General features: G+C 43.1%; 1 protein-coding gene across 2 annotated transcripts in view; it reads right to left on the bottom strand.

Annotated features, from left to right (window-relative positions):
* Positions 1-1816: 1816 nt before the first annotated feature.
* The window catches only part of Fer1l6 (fer-1 like family member 6), a 149592-nt gene continuing 127433 nt past the window's right edge, over positions 1817-23975 (bottom strand). For both annotated transcript variants that reach the window (XM_076911385.1, XM_076911386.1), the window contains 8 exons: positions 23390-23550; positions 21659-21801; positions 20147-20235; positions 19678-19776; positions 16557-16798; positions 15027-15190; positions 5040-5140; positions 1817-3142 (listed from right to left, as the gene is read on the bottom strand). In XM_076911385.1, the coding sequence (XP_076767500.1) occupies positions 2956-3142; positions 5040-5140; positions 15027-15190; positions 16557-16798; positions 19678-19776; positions 20147-20235; positions 21659-21801; positions 23390-23550 (1186 nt within the window). In that variant the 3' untranslated portion in view covers positions 1817-2955. The remainder of the gene's footprint in view (positions 3143-5039; positions 5141-15026; positions 15191-16556; positions 16799-19677; positions 19777-20146; positions 20236-21658; positions 21802-23389; positions 23551-23975) is intronic.

Below are 23975 nucleotides of genomic sequence, written 5' to 3'. Positions count from 1 at the left end.
GGTTTCTCTGTATAACCCTGGCTGTCCTGAAATTCACCTGCCTCTGCCTCCCAAGTGCTGGGATTAAAGGTGTGCACCACCACTGCCCAGTGATAAAATAGATTCTGAAATGGATTTAAGCTATAAGAAAAAAAAAAAAAGTTGGGGGCTCATGACAACTTGGGAAATGGGTATTCTTTTTTTAAAAAAAAAAAAAACTGTGATTATCTTTAGGATCAGGGCTGCATAATTAGACAGAGTATTATTTTGTTTAATTTTTCTTTGTAGGACAGGCCATATGTGATATCCTATGTATAGAACACCAGCCATGGCTGATGCCAAAATTATCCTTGCTTACCAACTCCACTTCACACATTTCTAATCTGTTCCTAAGGTTTCTGCTGCCAGGCTTTTTGGCATCTGGACATCTTTTGATACAGAGGAGAAGTTGGTGGACTCTATTTGACTTGGAAGTATTTCCAGATAATCTCCTTGCTTGCTTTTATTAGGTGTTTCAACAATTTGTATTGTTCTGTCAAGAGTTTACCTTTCAGAATTCACTAGAAAGCACCTGCCCTTACATCCCCATTTATTTAAAAACAGCACTCCTCTTTCCAACAACACCAGAAATATATGCATTTGTGAAGCACATTCACTGTTCAGTGCCTTTCTTGGAAGAACCATTATTTGAAGATAGAAAAATAATTTAAGGTGAGCTTTTAGAATATAAGTCCTGTGCTAGTCTGGCCATGCAGATGTTAGCCCTGCTGCATCTCCACTTGTCCAGATTACAAGAGACAAATATTTTTAAATGAACAGAGGTAAGTTTATGTTTATTAATTTTTTACATTAAAATACACCATGCTTATTAAGGAGGTTTTGGGAGAAATAGAAAAATAAGAAGGCAAAGGAAAATTATACTGCTTGGATAATCACTGTTCATGTTGGTATATTTCTCTAGACATTTTCCCCATCATTGTGTATATATTTTTACAGTATGCTGTACATAGTTTTCTAATCCATATACAAATACCTATAATAGATTTAGTACATATGCCTTGTGATATCAAACATTCTGACCTCCTCATTAAAGATGGGTGATGCACATTACCGCACAGTGCGGATGATGTCACTTATGTAGCTGTTCTCACTAGGAAACAGTGCCCAGGTAGCAAGCTTCTATTTCTCAGCACTTTAGAAAAAGGTGATGGTCTAGTTGCCAGAGATGGAGCATCCAGAGCCAGAACTGACTCAACAGTGCTTAAGTCTAAAATCACAGGGTCTGTAAATCTATGGTGGAATGCTTACTCAGTGGGTACTAGGCTCTGGGTTCAGATACGAGAACTACAAGATTGTGTTTGAGTTTTTGATGGACCAGGAACATTCTGGAATGATTTTCTATGTAGACGCCAGCACTTTTGCCTCTAGAAAGGTTACAGCTATGCAATGGTATTAAAATATATATAGGAAGCCAAGCATGGTAGAGTATGGCTATAATCCTAATACTTAGGAAACAGAGGCAGAGAGGATCAGGAATCACAGTTATTCTTGACTATATAGGAAGTTTAAGATTCATGTAGACTACACCAGACCCCATCTTAAAAAAAAAAAAAAACAGGAAAAATAGAAGTCATAGTCTTGATGCTTCTAGTATCAGGAAAGGAACCCAACTTAGTAGTTTTCCCAGTACCACCCTAAATGACCCTTTATGACAGAAGAAGAAAGGTTTATGAGGCCAAACATCCTGCAAGGGGATTGAAGACAATCATCCCAATTCTTTGGTTTCCTTACTGTGTCTGAGAAAAGAGCCCCCCCCCCCCCCCCCCCCAGTTCAACCCCTACCATAGATAGGACAGAATATAGGGACTGTGCTGCAGAGCCCAGAAGTTCCCCTTCAAGGCACCAATGCCATCTTTCAGGTGAATACGCTATTGTTTCTCAGACTGGGTTTTACATTCTGTACTTGAGACTCACCTGCTGGTCCGGTAAGGGATGAGCAGAGGCAGCGCTGGCCATTCATATCACAGTCATGTGACTAGCGGGGACATGACACTTGGTGGGAGGCTGTGGACCTAGCAAATGAGAATTCCCACTGGGTGGCAGGGAGCCTGCTCTGACTTCCCCCCCACACATAATTATAGTTCATATGTCTTATGACAAATCGCAAACCTCCATTTGGAAACTTCCGCAGAGCAAATGAAAGTGGACTTCTCATAGCTCACTGCTGCTACGACACACGTGCGCTTGACTTTGAGGGTAACCTGGCGGCATTCTGTCTCTATAAGGCAGTGGTTCTCAACCTTCCTAATGCTGCAATCATCAACCATAAAATTATTTTTGTTGCTACTTCCTAACTGTAATTTTGCTATTGTTATGGAATTAGAACCACTGCTATAGGGGAATTCCAACAACAAAGTATTTTAGATAACTTATACACATCTTTGTTAAGCCAGTTTGATAGACTGAATGCCACTGTGTCCTATAACCCTGAAGACTAAACCAAGTGATTTTGGGGACATGTTAAATAGCTAGTAATTCACCAGATGCTTTCAGTCCATTTACTTAAGTACATTTTGTTTGAAATGCAGTACTTCTAATAAAATCTCAGACCCAGAGTTTAATCTTTTTAAAAATAGAATCTATTACATGAAGAAAAGGCTCACGGAGGTCAATTTGAGGTCACTGTTCATTAGCCTGGACGGAAAGGGTCATTCAGGTTACTTGTGGGCAAAAATAAGACTTGGGATTTAGGGGTTTGAAAGATGGTAGCAGGCACTGGGGCAGCGAAAGACTGCCAGAGTCCAGTCTTCCTAGAGAAGACCTGATTTGTCCAAAGGCACAGGGAAGGCTATTAGGTCCCATGAGTCTATCCCTTTAGCGTTCAGCACAGTACCTCCCATAGCACATGGTCTTAGAGGTTCTTGTACAGAACAGAGGAGAGTACTCATGAAAAGGGGTCTGTGTCCTTCACTGCCCCTACGAGCCGCCCACGACGATCCTCCGGCTGATGGCGCCTGGCAGGGTATAGATGAAGAGGACCAGGAAGATGATGAGGATGACCAGGATGAAGGCGATGATGATGTACTTCTTGTAGTTCTTCCAGATGAGGTGGTACAGGCACTTGAAGGGGCTCACGAACCACGAGAAGGAGGTGTCTGGGCGGCTAGAGAGGGAATCAGGGAAGAGTGTCATGTTTAACACCCGGGAGTCTCAAACTCCCAGGAAACACTTCTGACGCTGTCTTTCTGGGGACCCACAGGAGGAGTCTGAGAGTAGTGGGTGGTGGGGGAAAGACCATTCTGCTGAAAGCAACAGAAATAGGACCTTTACCAAGTGGTCTGTAATGATTCTTGCATGGTGTTAGATGTTGGTCTGATTAGAGCCCTGTTAGACCCCACCTTGAAGCCCACACCCATACCCCCCCATCTGTCCTGTGAGCAGATCAAGCCCACTTTCTGAATAAAATTTACCTGACCACTTCAGTCCATCAGGAGTGCTTGCCCTAAATTCCTGCCTCACCCTGATTGACCCTCTTTCTGAGCACAGCGTATTTGTCTTTTTCTTCCTCTAAATTTTATGAGTCTCTGTGCTACTTCTCCTGAGTAAGTGCAACGCTGCTGGGGGCAGAGCTCAGCCCCCGCGTTTCTTTTGTGCCCTCCAAAGTATTTATTTTTTAATTGAAAATGTTTTTCTGTACAATATATGGTGATCACAGTTTCCCCTCCCCCAACTCCTCCCACATCCTCTCCATCTCCCCACCCACCCAACTCCACGTCCTGTCTTTCTCTATTTAGAAAACAAACAGGAAAAAAAAAGAGAGAGAGAACTAAACAACCCAGAATCAAAACCAACCAACCAACAAAGAAGTAAGGCACAGAAAGACAGACACACAAAAATCTATAAAAACACTAAATTAGAAGCTGTAATATACAAGCAAAAGTCCAGTAAGACAAAAAAAAAAAAAAAAAAAAAAAAAAAAAAAAAGCCCAAGTACAGCAATATGAGACAAAAAGTCTACACAAATCCCACTGAGCTCATTTTGTGGTGCTTGTCTGTAGCTGGGCACGCGCCTGCCCTCAAGTGTGGTTTATCTACCCAGTGAGACGCCATTGGAGAAAATGACTTTTTCTTTTGCAAGCAGCTGTCAATTGTTGACAGTTTCTGGGTCAGGCTTGGGAGCCTGTGTCTGCTTTCTTCTGTCAGCATTGGAACCTGAGCAGATCCTCTGTGTGTGTGTCTCTGTGAGCAAAGTGTTTTTAGATGGATGTTTTAATAAACAACTTTGAGTTACCGGGTAAGAGCTGTTATCTTCCTAACATCATGAGAGGTGGCAGATGGGTCTAGAGACAACATCTCACACTCTGAGTCTGGAGAGATAGGCCAAACGTGACTCCGAAAGGCATTTTATACACGTATTTCATGAACATTCAGTTTTTAATGGCTATGTAACCAAGAATCAGGTGCAATAAAGTACCATTATTTTTCTAATAATTCTGATTCTGGCCATTTTTTTAAAAGAGTAATGACACATGAAAAAAATGTTCTCATTGTATCAAAGAAAAAAAACCCTCCAAATCAAAGCAAAACAGAAAATGGCAAAATTGATTATCTGATTATGAGTGCTGACCAAGTTGATGATGGGCATCAAGCCCATGGAATACTGTGCTCTCCTCAAAAATCTTAATTAGAACAACTAAAAAACATTGAAGCAAAACTTTTCAATAAAGCATGAAAATGTGAAGTCAATCAATTATACATACATACATACATATGCAATTCACATGCACATAACATGAGTGTAAGACAGGTGAAGTGCCCTAACAATACTGGTGAAGCATGGTACAGACAGGACCTGCTCCATCTGCAAATAGTCTGTGATCTGTGAGGCCCTTTTCAATGATAGAAACAACACTCTATACAGGTTGGACGGCATTATCGCCTGACTCCGGAGTCTTGCGTTCTCTGTGCAGGAACAGGAAAGCCAGGGCCTCAGGGATTCCTGGGGCTGCTGAGACCCTGCCCATGCCCCATGTTTCTAACTACAGCCCAGCCATACTCACTTGGGCTTGGCCAAGGGCTCGGGCTCCTTCCGGGCCTTCCCAACAGGGTTTTTCTCCGCTTCTTCTGCTGTGACCAGATGGAATTCAGCTTCAACCTTGCCCTGCATAAGACAGAAACTGCAGTTTCTGGGGCAAAACCAGCATTCTCAAAGTGTCATCATATTACCAGGAAGTATTTTGACTAGTCTGCTGCTTGATTTTGAGAGCTGTTTTCTGGTCCTGGAAGAAACCATCTTGTGAGGAATCATAAAAGCCCCGGGGTGGGTCTGGAGAGAGAACTCAGTGGGAAGAGTGCTTGTTAAGAAAGCATGAAGACTCAAGTTCAGACCCTCATCACCCACATAAATGACAGAGGTGTTGGCGTATGACTGTAACCCTAGAAGTCAGGAGGCAGAGACGAGCAGATGCCAGGGGCCCTCTGGCGAGCCCATCTAGATGAAATGGTGAGTTTCTGGCTGAGTGAAGAAACCTTGTCTCGATGATGATGATGATGATGGTAATAATGTGGCAAGGGCTTAGTGAAGATATCACAACATCACCTTGTTCTCTACACAGTTATGCTGGGCGCATGCACTTATGTATACCTGTGCACACACTGGCATTAACCATCCATCACCACCACAGAGGCCCATAACGATGCTACTGATGAGTTTTATGTATGGAAAGTGTTCCACGTGTACAGATACACATAGATATACAGACACAGATATCCCACACGGACCACTGCCATCATTAATATAAGAGTAAATAAGACTAATGATAGAAACTGAGTACTCACTGGAAAGGGAGCTAACGAGTCATGTGGCAGGCTTCTTTCTATCAGCTACTTTCTTTTCCTTCAATCTTTGGGAAGGAATTAGTGGATGTGACCTTAAATCTTCAGAGTAGCTTCTCAGCCACCTCTCTCTCTCTCTCTCTCTCTCTCTCTCTCTCTCTCTCTCTCTCTCTCTCTCTGTGTGTGTGTGTGTATGTGTGTGTGTGTTCACCAATCATATCAGAACTAGCCTTTCTTTTGAGAACTACCTTCCACTCCTCTATGGCAAACAGCCCTTCTGATTCGGAAGTTGTTTCAAGTGATTCTTTCAAGCATTGTGCCAAAGTTATTGGAAATGCTATAAATCCTGAACTGGAAACTACAGTGCAGAAATCAAGCCATTCTTCCTTGTTTAATTATTCATTTACCGCATGACAGGCCCTCTGTAAGCTACTGCCAATCCAGGCTCTGGGGACTTGAATCAGCTGGAACACCTGTTCTTTAAGGAATAGATTTTCTCTTCTCCTGCCTCCTTGAATTTTGTGCACTGAGATCCAAGGTGATGTGACAGGGAGAGGACAGTATAGATCACAGGAGATGAAAGCATCATAGAAGCATTTTAACAAATGCAATCAATGTCGTAGTGGCTCTCTTTGAGTCACATTATTACAGATAATATGAGTAGTTGGTTTATCTTATTTCACTCAACCATGTCCCATGATTTAAAATTGACCCTTGAATACATGAATATGTGTGCAGTCTCTCATTCCCAATAATAAATTATGGCAGTCAACATGCTCAGAGAATATTAAAAAACTGGGAAATTAGTAATATATAGTTTCTGTAGTTTACAGTCATGCTTCCATATAATTATCAGAATATAATAATAATAATAATAATGAAATTCAAATTGCAGTTGTACATCTTGTCTCTGGCTCTATTCCTATTATCTCTTGGTCTATCTCAAAAACAAGCAACATAGCTAATTTTTTTGTAGGTAGAGATCTGAAGCTAAAGTTTAAATCATACTTCTAAGGATAAACAGATTTAATAAGTCATCCAACTAGAATCTGACTCCTGGTCTATAAGGCACAAATTTTCCTGATATTTCCTAATAACAAACTGCCTGACAACTTATTCATTAATTTATTGAACACTAGATTAGAAGGTTTAAATGCCATTCTCAGATGATCCCATGACATCTTCATTACCACCTCCTAAAGACACTTGTCTCCCTGGTTCCTCATCAGTCGGATGTTCTAGAATGATCTGGCCATAAATCTAGGATGTGGTAAAGGTAGAGTTAAGACTCCAGGGAGCTCCTTAAGACTTGACAGCAGAAGGAATCTAAGAAACCGGCTTAAAATCCATGGTCAGGACAGCATTCTCATTACACAAGCAAATCTTTCTTCTAGGGCCCTTTCAGGGCTGGCTCAACCTCTGCTGAGCAGTGTTTTGTATACTCAGAACTTCATCCAGTTGCTCCAATTTGATAGAGAGTCAGTTTGAGAGGTGCTAACAAATTACCAAGTTCTGTAATTCTTGGAACAGGGTACGAATCAACTCAGGGAGAGAGTAAAAGAGCATAGCAGCCTCTTTATAGTCTACTGCTCAACAACAACAACAACAACAACAACAACAACAACAACAACAACAGCTCAGCTACAGAGCTCTGCGGCCTGAATCGTGTTTCATACACCTATGATCCATCCAAAGTACCCAGGAAAGTAGATAGCATTTCAGTGTCCCCGTTGCAGCCAAAGAAACCTAAGCACGGAGATATTTGCTAACCTTTGTTACAAAAGTATGCTGTGAGTCCTGAGGTTCTTATATCAAGTCTCATTATTTTGCCACTTTTTGTGTTCGAGTGAGCCCTTGCTGAGGAGGACAGAGCACTTGGGCTGACTTTGACATGGCTCTCTGAATGGGTAGAGATGTGAGGTCGGCTTATATCCAAGTTATTAATTCAGATCTCGGGGCTGTCAATCATGCTCTGGTTCAAAAACCTGGTCCAACCCAAAGCATCATTATATGTCCCAGGATTCAGAAATGTTATTTACATTTGTTCCCTTCTCTACTTATCGAAAGATAGTATGTGTGGCAGGTGCACACTCGTGTGTGTCAGGCAGAGGACAACTTGCAGTAGTCTGTTCTCTTCTCTAACCCATAGGGCAACTGTACCCAGTTCCTCAGGCTTGGCAGAAAGCACCCTTACCCACCGAGCTGCCTTTAAAAACAAGGAATGACTGTGATTTTTTTCCTGAAAGGTTTTAAAGGGATTTCACGGTCGTTGCTATAATTCTGGCATTAGTATTTGCATTTGACCCCAATTTATAGGCTGGAAATGGATAGCTTGAGGAACACATAGAATAGCAGAGCTCACCATGGACAATAGCTGAATGAATATAATCTGGTGACCTGGGTTGAAACAGTGTGACTTTGAGTGAGTTGCCTGTCCTGTTTAAGACTCAAAGAAGGCTGAGCACATAAATTCTGACCTTGGCATAGAAGGAATTAGTTATTATTATGAAGAGCCTGGCTTATTCTGGTCTCAGAAAGGCAACGGGAGGAGGTGTGACTGTCACATTCTGATAAACACCGCCCCTCGCCACCTATCTCTGCATCTAGAGGGCTTCATTTCTTACTCTATCATCAATATTCAGCCTCACGCGAAGCAGAGGTCTTAAGCTAATAATATCCTGCAAATGTAATTTAAAATCAGGCCTAGAAGAAAAAAAAATGGGCAGTTTGAGAGACAACCCATTAACCTCATGACATCTGTGGATGGGGAAAAAAGACAAGGAAGGGCCTCTGAAGAGACTGCATGTGCGCTGTACCACGGTTACATCTTATGAGCTTCAAATTTCAACACACCGGGAGTGAGTGGCTAGCAGGTAAACAGAGAAGAGACCGCGTTCAGAATGGACACAGAGGTTCGTTTTTGTGTTTTACCAGTAATTATTATTGCTCATTAAAATGCAACCCCACCGCTACTAAAAGTGATTTGCAAACATTCATGGTAGACTGTGCATTGAGAAAACACTTTAAGGGAAAAATATATGTTGAGAGTTATGGTTTGGATTTGAAATGTCCCTACAGGCTCATGTTTTGAGTACTTGGTCCCTAACTGGTTATGTCATTTTATGAGGACCGTGGAGCCCTCAGGAGGTGAGATCTGGATGAGTGAAAATCGGTCCCTGGAGAAGGTGATCTGGTTCCGTCGGCCTCAGTCTCTGTTTTCTGGTCCACCATAAGAGGAAAGACCTTTGCCACCATACCTTCCGGGCTATGAACACAGAGATACCGAGACCTCACTGAGCCTGTAGCTCTTAGCCACGAGGATGGGGAGAGCTTCTCACGCAACCTTAATTACAGCTGCCTCCTTTTAAATTTAGGGCACGGCGGCCCTAGGACCTAACCTTGGAGAGATGTTAATTTGTGGGATTTGCCTGTAGAAGTAACTCTCTGACCTCCACATCTTACACGAGTGACTTATTTAAAGATGGCTTTTAAGATGACTAGCTGGTAAAGAAGCATAAAATGCAGGGTGCAGTGTGTGCACATGCCCTTCAGCTCTGTCAAGGGCACCCACCCTGAGTGATCCCTGCTTCCAGCTTGCAGTGACTCCAAGGACAGCAATACAGCACACCAGGAGCTGTGTGAATCCAAGTGTCTAAATTATACAGTTTGGCCTACTGGTGAGCAGCTTTAAAAATAAGTCTGGCAGGTGGTGGAGACTGGAAACAAATCCTCTCTCCCCTGCCAGTGACTGGGGCACAAAAACAATGAACATTTCCAACACTTCGTGGATTGTATATATACATTCTTGAGAAGACGTGCCTTTGGGGAGCCCCCACTCTGTGGCTCAGGCTAGCCTGCAACTTATAATGTAGCCTATGTTAGTTTCTGATGTGAAGCAGTCCTCCTGCCTCAGCTTCTCAAGTGCTAGGAGAACAGGTTGAGCCATCATCCCCAACACTGAATTTCAAAGCATGAGAGGACCTGTGCAGAGTTAGACTTTGAACCTGTGCTACAAAAACACTTCCGGGGCACATAGGTCAGCCCTTGTACCTTAGAGACTCAAGAGACAGAAGGTGACCCTACAGTGGCCCAAGCTTTTCTTTACTCTTGGATGATTCACCTTCCTGTCACATTAGGAGAAAAGTGCTGGTGGCTTGGTTTCCTGGGTATGGATGTTGGTCTGTTACAGAGCAGAGAGGACAAGGGGAAGCTGGGTTCAACTTCCTTCTCCAACCACAGCAGGACTTTCAGGATCTGACGAGGATACAGTGTGAGTTGAGAATAAAGTCAGTTCACATCTTTCCTTTAAAATGCATAAGGGAAAATAGAGGTTTAAAAAGACTTACTTATTTCTCTTGATAACATGGGAAGAAGACTAGGCACAGTACACAATATGCCTGGAGGGTCACAAGTTCAAGGCCAGCCTGGTCCACATAGAAAGACCCTGTCTACAACAAACAAAGCATGTAATCTTGTAAATAGAATTCTCCCTCTCTTTCTTTCTCTTAGAGCCTTTCCTTCAGAAGAACTATAAGTACTTTCTCTTCTCTTTGAAACACCTATATAAACGCCTTTGAAAACTAAGTAGGCTTTATTCTTTAAAATGTTCAGGCCTGTCTTTGTCAAGGGCTTAGGAGCCACTTTTCTGCAAAGCAAACAACAGGAAAGTTAGCAACCTAGCCTGGGTTTGTAATGCAATGTGCAAGTCCAGCTATCCAGGAGGCTGAGGCTGTGGAGGACAAGGAGGCCAGCATGGAACAATGTGGGCAGACTGAAGACCTTGCGTATGTATAAATACGTGAGAGAAAGAGGCCAGGGGTGGGAGGGAATCTAAATAAATCTACTGCTACTTCTGAGGGGGAGGGGCCTAACACTGGCATTCACCTCATTCCAAGTCACAAAATATCTCTTGTCATAAAGATTGAATAAGTATCCCCTAAGCCCCAACCTCGCCCTTTACAGTAAACTCATTCTCTAACTCAATTGGTCACTACAATAACTTCGACTAGTTATCTTTTACCTGGAAATGAGTAATGGAGTGGGTTGTAACTGTTTTGTCTCGGTAATGACAGGGTGGGAGAAGGAGTTGTTTCTGTCTTTGTGACCTCTTACTGTATGTTACATCCTGGGTTAACTATTGCTTAGCAACCGTGTTGACTAGTTTTATGACACAACCTAGAGGCATTTTGGAAGAGGGAACATGAAGAGAAAATACCCCCACCAGATTGGCCAGTAGGCAAGCCAAAGATTTATTTTCTTGGTTATTGATCTGGGAAGGTCCAGGTCTCTGTGGGCGGTGATGCTCCATGGGCTGGTGGTCCTTGGTGCTATAAGAAAGCAGGCTGAGCCAGCCAGTAAACAGCAGTCCATCATGTCTTCTGTTCCAGTTCCTGCCTTCAGGTTCCTGCACTGAGTTCCTGCCTTGGCTTCCCTCAGTGAGGGATTTATACTCTGTAAGGTGAAATGAATCTTTTCCACCCAAAATCGCTTTGGGTCATGATGTTTTGGCTTTTTGTTTTGTTTTTTACAGCAATAGAAACCCTAAGACAGCAATCAATCTCTATTTCCTTTGTGGATAGGTTTTCTGGTTGAGGAATAGATTTTGTTTTATAGGTATCAGCTTAGCCCTCAATGGAGAAGATGGCTAACAAGCTCAGGACCAGGCTGAGTAGAACCAGGCTGAATGTCCCTCTATTTGCATGGGCTTCTCCCAGAAAGAGAAAGAGTGTACAGTGGCTAAGACCAAGGAACTTAGAGTGGACTGTCTGGGTTTAAACCATGTCCTTTCTTGATCAGCCATGTTAGAGCTATGTGATGACCTGTGATATGTATGTGTGTGTGTGTATATATATATATATGTGTGTGTGTGTGTGTGTGTGTGTGTGTGTGTGTGTCTGTGTGTGTGTGGTCATATGTATGTATGTGTATATATGTATATATGGTCATATGTATGTATGTGTATATATGTATATATGGTCGTATGGATGTATGTATGTATAATAGTGCTTTAGAAAATGAGTGAATTCATAACCACTAAGTCTTTTGAGCTTTGGGAACCACTGGGGCCCACACACACAAGTGACACTACACAGAGAGTAAAGATTCAGTGCTCCATCACTTGTCAGTCCCATCTCTTGGGCACAACAGAGAGTCAAAGCCAGGCAGAGTATGAGAAAGTGAACCTGGCCAAAGAGAAGCTTGGGTTCTTTGTGGGTAAAGCATGCTGGCATGGGAAAAGAAGAAGCAGGCGAGCTGTGTGGTTACTTGGAGAGCTGGTACCGTCGACCAAACATGACTGTTTGAGGCTGCCCTTTGCAGAGGCTGAGTGCTGCAGAGGTCAGAGAGAGAAATGGGGACCCAGGCTCCCACAGTCACATGGGATCCTCCAGTGTTGATTTGCATCCTCAGCTCTTCACAACCTGTGCCTAGCACAGTCAGCTGTGACTCCCAACACTTGTCCTCACCACATGCCTGTGGCAGATCACACTCCACGGTGGCAGCTGGCAGCTGCTTTTCTAGTTTTCCTTCCCAGGAGACAGGAAGCTCCTTAGGACTCAGTCTGCTTTCTCCTCAGCAGTTAAAGATACCTCCAGGAAAGCCTTGTCCCGATGACAATGACAATCCCTATAACAGTCACAATAACATGAATGTCTGATAGCACCCCTAGATGACCTATACTCAAAAGAAGAAACCTCACAGTAAACAGAAACCAGCAGCATTTAATTAACAGCTCCTAAACTTAATAAATAGCATTGATGACAGATTGCCAAAGTCCATTATCTTTGGTCAGTTCATCAGAAGTATCATTTATAGACGGTTTAAAGCATGATGAGAAAGGCTGTATTCTTCTTCTTGATCTCTGTCTTCCTGACCCATTAGGGGTAGACATCATTGTTTACAGACTCAGATTTTCAGCTCTTTGGGGTGGCAGAAGGAGGCGGAAGTGGGGGACGATGAGACACTCATTACCATGCCACGTCACACCAATGTTGACATTTGTTGAATACTTACAATGTTCCAGACACAGATCCTGTGCCCTTTTGATGTCACGACAGCCACAGGAGGTATTCACGTTCACTTCCTCTGTTTTTGCAGTTAAGGCCTCAGAGACTGGGTCATGAAGCTGCCTGCGATTGCATAGTGGGTTAATAAAGCCAGGCTCTGCACAAGAGTTGGCTTTGAACCCACTCTTTGAACTTCCTTGTAGCCAACTAGCAGCTGAGTCTCTTCCCTCCAGTCTCCGTCAACCACCAAGCTATTTTCCTGGATTGCTTCTCTCTATGTTTTGTGTAAGTAGAGTCAGATATCAGGTGGTCTCTGTTCCTGGCTTCTTTCCCTTGGCATAACGTTTTCAAGGTCTGTCTGTTCTCAGAACTCCACTCCTTTCCATTGCTGGATAATAATCTTCACTTGTGCATGTGTGTTGTTATTTATTTATTTGCTCATCAGCTGATGGAGTGGAGGGTGTTTCCACTTTTAGGCCATTATGAGAACACTGTCGTGATCTTTCACAATTCCATTTCTCAGAGTTTTCTGGGACCCTCCATGCTGCTAAATCTAATAGACATGCCCACATAATGTATCAGGCACAGGTTCCATGGGTCAGGCCCCGCTGCCATTCTTCTAAAGCATGGTGTGTCCTGATGTAAGAATGACCTCACCTGGGATCTTATTGTTTGAACTGTAGGCTCCTGGGTTTCCCCATAAACTGAATACAGATCTTCCATTTAGCAGCTTCCGAGGGAATTCTTACATACATTGTACATTGAACCTCATTGATGGGGATTAGAGACACTCAATGGTGTATCCCAAGTTCCCTGTGCAAGGTCCTGACTTGAGAGCATGTATTTAGATTCAGAAAGCAATTTTCTTGTTATGGGATTGTGCTGGTTTGAATGAGAAATGTTCCTCATAGGCTCTGGCATTTGAGAACTTTGGGTCTGCTGGTGATCACTGTTTAGGGAGGTGGTTCAGCCTTGCTGGAGGAAGTAGGTCCGTGGGGATGAGCATTGAGAGTATATAGCCTTGCCTTACTTCGAGTTCACTCTTACATGTTTTTGGTTGAAGATGTGATCTCTCAGCTTCACTGCTCCAGCTGCCATGCCTACCCCACCACGGTGGACACCTCTCCCTCTGGAACCATAAACCAAAAGACACTCTTTCTTCCACAAGTTGCTTTTGGTCATGGAATTTTAACACAGCAGCAGAACAGTAACTGATACAATGGGAATCCCACTGGCCCTTTAAGCATTCCCTCTCTTGGTTTCTGTGTTAGCCTGTTTCCTTTCACGTTCTCCATCTTTGCCTGCTCCTTCCTAACTTCTTTGTCTGGGACTGAGTCTCTCCAGCCATAGTCTTACCTCCTATGTCCCAGCCCAGAACCAGCATAGAATTAGAGTGCAGTTAGCCCTCAGTAAGACCTCTGGGGACCTGGAAGAATATGAATGGCTGGTACCTCAGGTTTCTCACCAATATTATCAGGTCATAGGGAACTAAACTAAGAATGAAAGAAAGAAGAAAACTTTCCAGCTTCCATGGGTTTCCTTCCCTCACACCCACTGAATCCAGAGCAGAGAAAGGGAAAGAGTCCTGCTGTCTGCCACAGTACCTTTGTACAACCTACTCGGCCACTTATACAATCCCTCCATCCGCACAGAAGTGCAATGGGGTGGGGAGTTCAAAGAATGTTTAAAAGAAACATCCTGCCCAGTATCTTTGAATGATCAGGAACTCCAGCAATACATGGACCAAATATAAACCAAACTTGCAATGCAGAAGAAAGAGAAAATGTCTCTACCAGCTACTACCCTCTTCAGGAAGTTGCAAAAGGATAGGCTGACTTTAAAATTGGGTCCTGTGTTTGGAGGTTAAAGAAGGAGGGTATTATACTCAGACTGTGCATTAGCCACGATTTTATGCATAATTTTAAGAGATGTTTAAAACATTAATGCCAGGGGCATGAGTTCAGATGAAATGAGGGAAAATCACCTCATCAGAGAGAGCTTATAAATCAAGTAGGCTGAAATATGAAAGGATTATTAATGCATTCTTAAAGCTTTCGGACGTCTAGCTTCTTGGCAGGAACTTTGCTTTGAGGGCTCTAAGAAGTCACCTTAAAGCACTGAACCTGAAGCTTACAAAATGACTCACTTAGAGAGTGCAATGTCCCCGATGGTCCCCCAGCTCACCACCTACAGCTGTCACCCACCTACCGTGAGCTCTTTGCTCTTCGCAAAAGGCCACCAGCCACGCACACGCTTTTGCTGGAATATGGAAATCTTGTTCTCCTCGCTTGCATTTTCAAACTTAGACAGATCGCAGGCTTTCGCGGACTTGGCTGCCCGAGGGAAACTGTTCAGGTTCATTTCCAGGGAGCCTGTGAAGAGACGCCCCATGAGACAGTTATGGAGGGCTTTCTGGTCTCCGTGGATCGGCACAGACTCATACATGCACGTGCCAGCCCCTCGCTGAGAGTCACATCGTGTGTGTGATGTGCCTGCTACATGAGTGGATGTAAATGGGATGGGGCCGTGCATTGCCATAAAGGGTCAGTAACACGGTGGCGGGTGGAAGGTGGGCAGAGTGCTCTTTGAAGCCTCAGGCTTCAGTTTGGGATACTATTACTACCCGGCATCGTGTCAGCTCTCTGTACCGTTCCCTGCGTCTGGATGATGGGCCTCAGGTTTGTTGTCCTTCAGTACTGATCTCCCCATGGGAGTGCCCCATTCATCATCCTGCATCCAGGGTCAACGTCCCGGTCGCATCTATTCTTAGAACAGAAGTGAGCCTCCCAGTTCATTTGCAATGTCGCTTCAGGTTAAGATACTGTCATAAAGGCATCGTGTACCTCACATCGACAACTTTCCTATTATAAAGTAACATTTGCTAAAGGTAATAATGGCCATCATATATATATATATATTCATATATATATATATATGATATATTCTTATATATATATATTCTTACCAAACTGATGATGGCTTTGTGTAGTAGCACATAACCCTAGCCTGCCTGCTCCTCCTGACTTTAAGATATACAGTTATGTAAGATATAAATATATTTATGTCTTTTTATTTATGTATATATTTATATAAATTTACATACAATATAAATATATATCTTAAAGAAACGATATTTTCATCCCACATTCCTTTGTACTTCGTGTGTCCTCCCCGACTTTCCAAACCACTGACCTTTCAGTATTTTCATGGCTGTGGGGCTGCTGTTTACTGAGTGTTCTCTCTCTGTGAGGAGCTGTGGTCTGTTCTTTTCCCTATCATTTTACTCTCCACATCTGTATATGGGCCTGCATGTATGTATGTGTACCAAGTCATGCAGGTGCTCGGGGGCGGGGGGGGGGGCATCAGATCCCCTGGAACTGGAGTCTCAGGTGGTTGTGAGCCTCCTGGATGTGGGTGCTGGGAACCAATCCCAGAGTCCTCTTCAAGTGCAGCCTGTGACCATAAGTGCTGAGCGGCCTCTTCAGCCCCTCTGGTTGGCATAACACATTAGTAATGAACTCAAAGATTAGCTGGTTTTATTTATTTTAGATAGAAGGAAGATCAACTTGCCTGAATGTATTGGGGGCCCGCTGTGTGCACAGACTACAATTTATTTCATCAGTTCCCTAGTAATAGCACTAAAATTATTGTCCTCATAACAAAATCACATTCGGCTCTCTCAAAGCTAGGGCGACATCCTTAACATTAGTGTGTGCTCGAGAAGGCCACCAGGCTTACCCAGGAAGTCGTCTGAGGACAGTCTTTCAAAATCCCAGACCTGCAGCACTAGCACGGCCGGAGTCTTACATTCCATCTTCTCCAGAGAAAAGATGTTCTCCCGTTTGGTGATGACCATTTGCTTTTCAGCCGGCAGATACTGGAACGGAAACAGGAAGCGCCAGTTGAAGTTGCCTTCTCCAGTCAGGGAGTTGTAATGCACGTCTGTCTCCTGCCTGTCATCCTCCAAGCCCTTGATCCACCTGCATAAAAATTAAGGAGATCCAAACACTCAGAGCGTGTCATTCAGTCATCCACAGAATCCAGAGTGACTCAACCAGCTTCAGTGTGTCTGAGCCACAGCTTCAGGTTATGTGTAGCTTGGGTTCAGGTGGAAATTTCCATTTTAATATGAAGGAGAAAAGCTGGCATCCAAAAGAAGACTCATCCTAGAGCAGGGTGCATAAATGTCAAGTGTCATTGGCTGTTCATAGATGAGAAGCTCTGTGCAATTAAGATAGAAAATAGGAAACAAACATGTAGTTTGATGTGGGAAGTGGCTCCACTCTCACCATTACAAAGTGGCACTTGGCATAGGCATTGCTTGAGAGAAAAGACAACTCCATATATGGAGTTGTATGTGCTGAGAGGTGTGATTACCCGATCACCCCACCTCGCATCATTGAGAGTGGCCAATTAGCAGTGACTTCGTGGCACCTGGTGATAGAATCAAGGCAATGCTTATAAGGGGCTGCGGGAGCTGGGGAGGAGAGACAAGAAAAGGAGACAAGAAAAGGAGATAAGAGAAGGAGGAGAGAGAGAAGAAGAAGTGTGCTGTACAGGGATAGCTGAATAAACCGCTTGAAGAAGAACACGGTTGCCGTTGCCTTATTCCGCTGGTCGGACGTGGGTAGCGACAGTTCGAGCCTCTGTCATGCTGGGATCCCTCTTTGTAATAAGGAAGATGTCATCTCCACACCAGATGTTAGAAGAAAATTACATCGAAGCCTCTAAAATTGGGTGTCTGACCTGCTGTTGGGTCTGGGGATGACTTCTCTGATTCTGGGTCCTGACAGTGTAGCAGATTTGGGTCATTTGGGGAACAGGGGGCAGAGGCAGCAAGGGTGTAGGTGGGCTGCCCATAGCCACTGAGCTTCTAAGTTCTGGCTCCACCTACTCACCGTATAACTGCAGATTAGTTGTCTAACCTCTTTGTGCCTAACATCTATCTGTAAAAATTGAAACTGGTTTTGGCCCCTGGTTCATAGGACTGTTCTAAGGATCGACATGCCACATCTGTTAAAAACCTTGGGAACTCCAGATGATCTATGACATCCTTTCTTCTCAGTATTTTCCACCGTTTTTCCTCCATGCTAAGAATAATGTATATTTTCAAGTTATATTTCCCCTAGTAGTTGATTTAGAAAACAAAGACTTTTTATTCCAACTAATGGAGAATTCAATCAACTTTCTTTAAAAAAAAGATTTAATTTTATTATCTTGTATGTGTGTGTGTGTGTGTGTGTGTGTGTGTGTGTGTGTGAGAGAGAGAGAGAGAGAGAGAGAGAGAGAGAGAGAGAGAAAGAGAGAGAGAGAGAGAGAGAGAGAGAGAGAGAGAGAGAGAGAAAGAGTATGCACAAATGTGTGACAGTGTGCAAGGAGGCCAGAGGTGTTGAATTCTCTGGAGCTGAAGTTTAACAGGCATCTCTGGGCTGCCAGTTTGAGGGCACAGGGTACTGAACTCAGGTCCTCTGGAAGAGCAGTATGTGCTCTTAACTGCTGAGCCATTTCTTCAGACCCCAAACCACCTGTTTTCTGAAAGCGTCCATTTCTCATTGGTAGGGAAGACAAAAACCCTTCCCTTCAGAGAGGAGTGCCACATGTATTTCATGGCACATTTTGCAGAACACAGTGACAGAGAGGAGTTGACACTCTTATTTCGTTAACAAAAAAAAAAAAAAAGAAAGAAAGAAAGAAAAAAGAAAATGCCCTGGACTGTTAACAGCCAGATGGAAGAACCATGAACTTCCAGACCCATGAGAAGTGAGAGAAGTGAGCAGCCAGGGTAGAGGGTAGGAGGAAAACAGGAAGAACACGCTGCTGCCAAGGTTAAGAGAGACTGGCTGCAAAAGGAGAGAGCGGCTTTGCTGAGTGGTCCTTAGAACAAGAGAAGAGAAAGATTAATTAGAAGAACGAATCCAAGCTGAGCCATTGGGATTAGCAACAGTAGACCTGTGTTTGTGCCGGTCCTGGGGAGCAAGGGAGTCCCAGGCAAAGGGTGAGAGGTGCAAATATGGGTGTCTCTGTATATACACATCTTAATGGCCAGGACTGGGAAGTTTCTGAACTCTTCCAGAAGCCTTCCATATTGTGAGCTATGATAAAATACCATTTTGCAGAACACCTTAATCTTTCCTGAACGTGACTGGAAAGCAGTTTCAGATGATTTTAATTCTGTTCTCCAAGTATTATCCTGCTACTTCGATTAATCCTGCTTTGTCATAATTCATTCCTCTATTCTCATTCTGGAGTGGGGAAAAATGAGAATTTTGAACCACTGAGCATGCTTTGACGGCTGAGTTGCTTTATGTTCAGGAAAGAGCAAAGGGTTATCACTAAAGGTTGTGATAAGTTTATATCTGATTTTCTATGTCCTCACTGACTCCTTGGCTGGGGGCTAAGTGAAAGCAGGATGAGATTTAAGAGATATAGTGAATGCTTCAACTCCAGGGTCCTCGGCTGAAATCTCAGTAGCAAACGGGGAGGCCTAAATTCTAGCCTTTGCCTTAGCCTTATAAACTGCTAAACACATGCTTCTTCCCTCTATAACACGCATGTTGCTCTGCTTGCTTCCCATAGAGGGGCAGATACACTCTGAGGGACACTTAAAAGCTTAGTTATCCTACATTCAACCGAAAGATGCTTACGTAAGATTTACACACTGGAAACGTTTTTGAAAAATAATTCTTAGTGAAATAAATGAACAAGACAAATATTTTACACAGAAAGTGCCCTGATCTAACAAAGCAGGACACTTCCTTCCGTGGAATGTGGGTGGCAGCTTCCACGGAGCATAGATTGGCTAGAATCTAAAAGAGAAGGCGATGGATAAAGGAAGAACGGAACTTGTGGGGAACCTTACCCTTTGACATAAATATCGCTGGATTTTTGACCCGTGAAGATATTTTCATCTTCTAAAATAACGTCTTCAGTGTTCCAGATGGTCACCCTCAGCTCATATCTGGAGTGAAGGAGCACAATGTTAGTCGGATGACCTTGAAATGGGGTCAAAAGCATTGCATTTTGTCTGTAAGCCTGACTCTGTCAACTTCAATAGCATCAGCACGCAAGGTTGGTCTGTCAGAACTAAATGGCCCAACAGGAGGTCTCAGACTCACCAGGGTATGAGTGAGTCAGAACAGATCCTTCTTCGACGGCCCAGCATTCTCCATACGAGGAGTTTGAAACTCAGAAGCCACCATGCAACCACCTTTGTCACCACACCTTATGCATCACTGCCACTGGCCAGAGGACCATCTCCCATCACAATGCTGTAATCCTTTACTCTGCTATCATGGTCTCTTCCCCTCAGCACTGGCAAATTTACTTACCCTTTGGGTTTCCTTGGTGAAATGTCAACAGGAGGTCCAAGCTGAGGAGTGTCTTTGGGAAACATATCTACCCACATCTGTAGACGACCCTGGTTGACAAAAGAAAGTTTCCCTTAACATTGAGAGATGGCAGGACATGGTAATGAACCATTCATTATTTTAAAATATCCCCTTATTAAAAATGGATGTTTGATATGATTTGGTGTCTTTATACACATGTAGCCCATTTGTTAACAAAGGCAGCGTCTTCTCTGACTCCTCTTCCTTTCCTTCCTCCCTCAAGCTAGACTCTAGCAGCCTAGACTGGCCTTGTACACATTATGTACATGTAGCTAGTCTTGAACTCCTGATACAGCTGCTTCTACCTCCCAAATTCTGGAATTACAGAAATGTATCACCATGCCTTAGATAACACATTTTATTAGGAGTTTATGGCTGCATAAATTAAGAGCTGGGAAAGGGCACGGAAACCTTTATTGGGCCTCTCCTATGTAGTAGACATGTCACTATGCAGTCAATACATACAGTCTCGAGAATTTTTACCTCTCAGTTAAGCTTCAAAGTTTTTCAAATGTCAAGGTTCTTACAAAGGATTTTGTTAATTCAAATTGTTAAAATGGAAATACAAAATCAACAGTGGCTTCAGAGCATATTTTTTCGACTCTGACATTACTGACATTATTGCTAGGCAACTAACTCTTTCTTTGGAGTGGAGGCTATCCTGTGTACTGTAGAATGTTTACTTCAGCAGCATCTGCACACTGGATACTTATAGCACCTCACCTACTTCTAAGAACTGAAACTATTTCCAGACAGTGCTGTGCGTTCCCTGGGAAGAAGCTCAAAACCATCCTTGGATAGAATCACTACTGTAAGGCACATAGCATCAGCTTTTAGGGACAAGGATACTTTTCTTGTGGATGAACACTCCACTTTAGGCCAGACCTGTCCTGCCCATTTCTGCATCCACCTTGGCAGGCATGAAGGTGTTTTAAAGAGTCACTTGTGTCTCTATCTTTAGCTATAAAACTAGTGGCCCAATGGTTCCTAAGAAAGTGGAATTTACTCTGGAATTTCATGTGCGAGGTGGAAAAGGATGAGATCTGGCACTAGCAAGATGGGTAGCTCATCTTGCAGAAAGAGACACCATATAGTCTGACAATTTGCCAGATCGCCTTGAAGGAGAGACTGGAGCAAGGGGATTGATGGACCAGTGATGGGTGGGAACATCTCTTGAACAGTACTGTCTAGTTAAGTATGTAGACCTCTTGAACTCTATTAAACTTAAATGTCATGCCAGGGTCTTTAAAATAGACTTGGGGGTTCAATAGACCTCTTAGGGTTTAATGGGACTCTTTATCATCTTCTCAGTATGGACAGTTAATAACTCTTCCTTTGCTTTTCACTGTGACTTTATCCATTTGATTTGCCCCCTGAGGATGAGTCACCAACCCTAACTCTTTAAGGCTGGCAAGGTCCAGGCTCTGACCTTAACAATGCTGGTCACACTACCTGCTCCATTCCTGGCTTATCCTTGTGGTACAGTGGCCTTGTTTCTATGTGCTCAGGAACCAGCTTACACCCGACCTCAGGGATGTCCTCCCAGGAGTGTAACACCTTGAGGGCCAAGTGTTCATAAGACTCTACCATCTCCTCTGCAGAGTAAAGACAAGGGAAGAGGTTTGTTAGAAGCACAGAGTGGGGGCTGTTGATGCTGTCTTAAGTACTTCCCTTAAGCATGCATCCTAAAGACACTAGGACATAAAAGAAATTAAAAAAAAAAAAAAAAAAAAAAAAAAAAAACAGAAAGAACCAGAGGTGGCATCATATGAAAGAGAAAGAGGCTGAATGTGGAGACAGAGACCTGAAAGAAGTCAATTGATAAGAAGACAGAGATGTCTATCATGTCCTGGAGTGGGGTTTTACACACACACACACACACACACACACACACACACACACACACACGAGCACTCAACCAGATTCCTGGAGATCCCACAGCAGATGATGCTGTCACTAAAGAGGGTATGTTTGTTTACACCATGGTGTGAGGACCTAGAAATCAGGGTGGCCTTCAGTAAAATGGTGGCATGAGATGTGTTTATAGATGTCTTCTCTTTGCCTGGGAATCTCCCAGCTGTAAACACCTGTACTTCATTCCACCAAAGGTGGTGACTCATGGTTTAAAAGATAAAAACAACAATAAAAAAACAAGAATAAAAAATACAGGTGGAAGGAATATCACAAAGCAAGTCAAAACTATTGAAAGAATAAAATTGTCTTGACAAAGCTTATAGTGATGATAGGTATAAGATATAAGATAATCAAACCTGACTTTATAGAAAGAGATCACAGAAGCAACCACCTGGTGGCAATAATTATATCAGTAAATGCTAATAGAGTTAAACAATCAATGAATAAACATTTGTTTATTCAGGAACTGACATTATGAACATAACTTCAGATCTTTAGAGTGCAAAATTGCTAACTTTTTAATCATTAGTCAAATGTATAGTTTTGACCAAATACTTATATCACCATAAGAGTATATTGTAGAAGAGGAAACTTTTTTAAAGGAAGTCCGTATCAATATATCACCAAAAGGCTGTCTAAACAGCAATGACTACATATAGGAACCCTCGGTATGTTCTTGGGTCCGAAATCAAGAAGTAAAAAGAAATAAAAATGGCGGAAGTCAATAGTGTTGAAACAGCCTTGATAACACCTCCGTTTGACTGTAGCAAAAGCACAGAAGCGTTAGTGAGAAGCAGTAACTGCGCATGCTCAGATATGGTGGTGCCAGAATTGCTCTGCGTCATTAAACATGCCTTTTGTCCCCAACTCCCAAATTCGTGGAACTGTCTTTGGGATCTACAGGGTGTGTCCTGTGATACTCATGAAAAAATATCCCTCTTTTGGTGCCACAATAAGACAGTTTGGTCCAGCACTTGCGGGGTAGTGGGTTGTACTTCCTGTTTAACACTAAATGACATTCACTGAGAGCTCTTGCTTGCTTTGAACGTTTGCAAGTCCTTAACAACACACACAAAGACGGAAAGAAAATAGGCCAGGATACAGCGTAGTTCCCTGCCCCTTGTGACTGTGAGTGCTTGTCATTAGCCTACTTGATTTTCTGTCTTTCCCTTTTGTAATTAGATGACCCACTGTCCCCAAGCCTTGATCACTGGAACCATCCGTTTTAAAAGAACAGCGATATTGGCAGAGCCATGTGCTGGGACTTACCAGAGTCTTCTTCGGTGAAGACTGTTTTCCCAGAAAAGACCTTATTTCCGATCTGTATATTCCCAGGGCGAAAGTGTGGTCCATCCAGCTTGTTGTCTTTGCAGAGCTTGGTTAGGATTTCTGTGGGTTTGGATGTGTCCCTCCAGGCATTGTACCCTTCTCTGAGAAGAGGAGGAAGGACAGAGGAAGTGAGCCTAGTTGCACTTGAGGTCCCCAATAAAAGCTCTTATCAAGTGTGGTTTGTGTAGTTTCCCTGGTTCTACACCTGGGCTACTGTGTTTGGCTTTGCTTCCTTTTCTCCTCTTTCTAGTCAAACACCTTTGCATAAGCACAGCTTGTGTGTAAGACAGGGCTTGCAGGCAGCTTGACATAAAGATAGTTTGCTGAAATTTTTGATTCTTTTGAAAGTGACTCACTCTTCTTAAAAAAAGAACATTGTAGTGAAATTTATAAATAAAATTTATCATTTTTGAAGTTGACTGGTTTGGTGGTATTGTATATGGTCCTAATAACATGCGGTCACCCTTTCTGCCTAGTTATAAAAAGTTGCTGTCCCCCTGAAAGAAGACCCTGTATCCAAACTGCA

This window comes from Arvicanthis niloticus, chromosome 13 (genome assembly GCF_011762505.2).
Source record: "Arvicanthis niloticus isolate mArvNil1 chromosome 13, mArvNil1.pat.X, whole genome shotgun sequence".
Lineage (NCBI taxonomy): Eukaryota > Metazoa > Chordata > Mammalia > Rodentia > Muridae > Arvicanthis > Arvicanthis niloticus.
The sequence above is the reverse complement of the archived record's forward strand: the minus strand, read 5'-3'. Positions and strand labels throughout refer to the sequence as shown.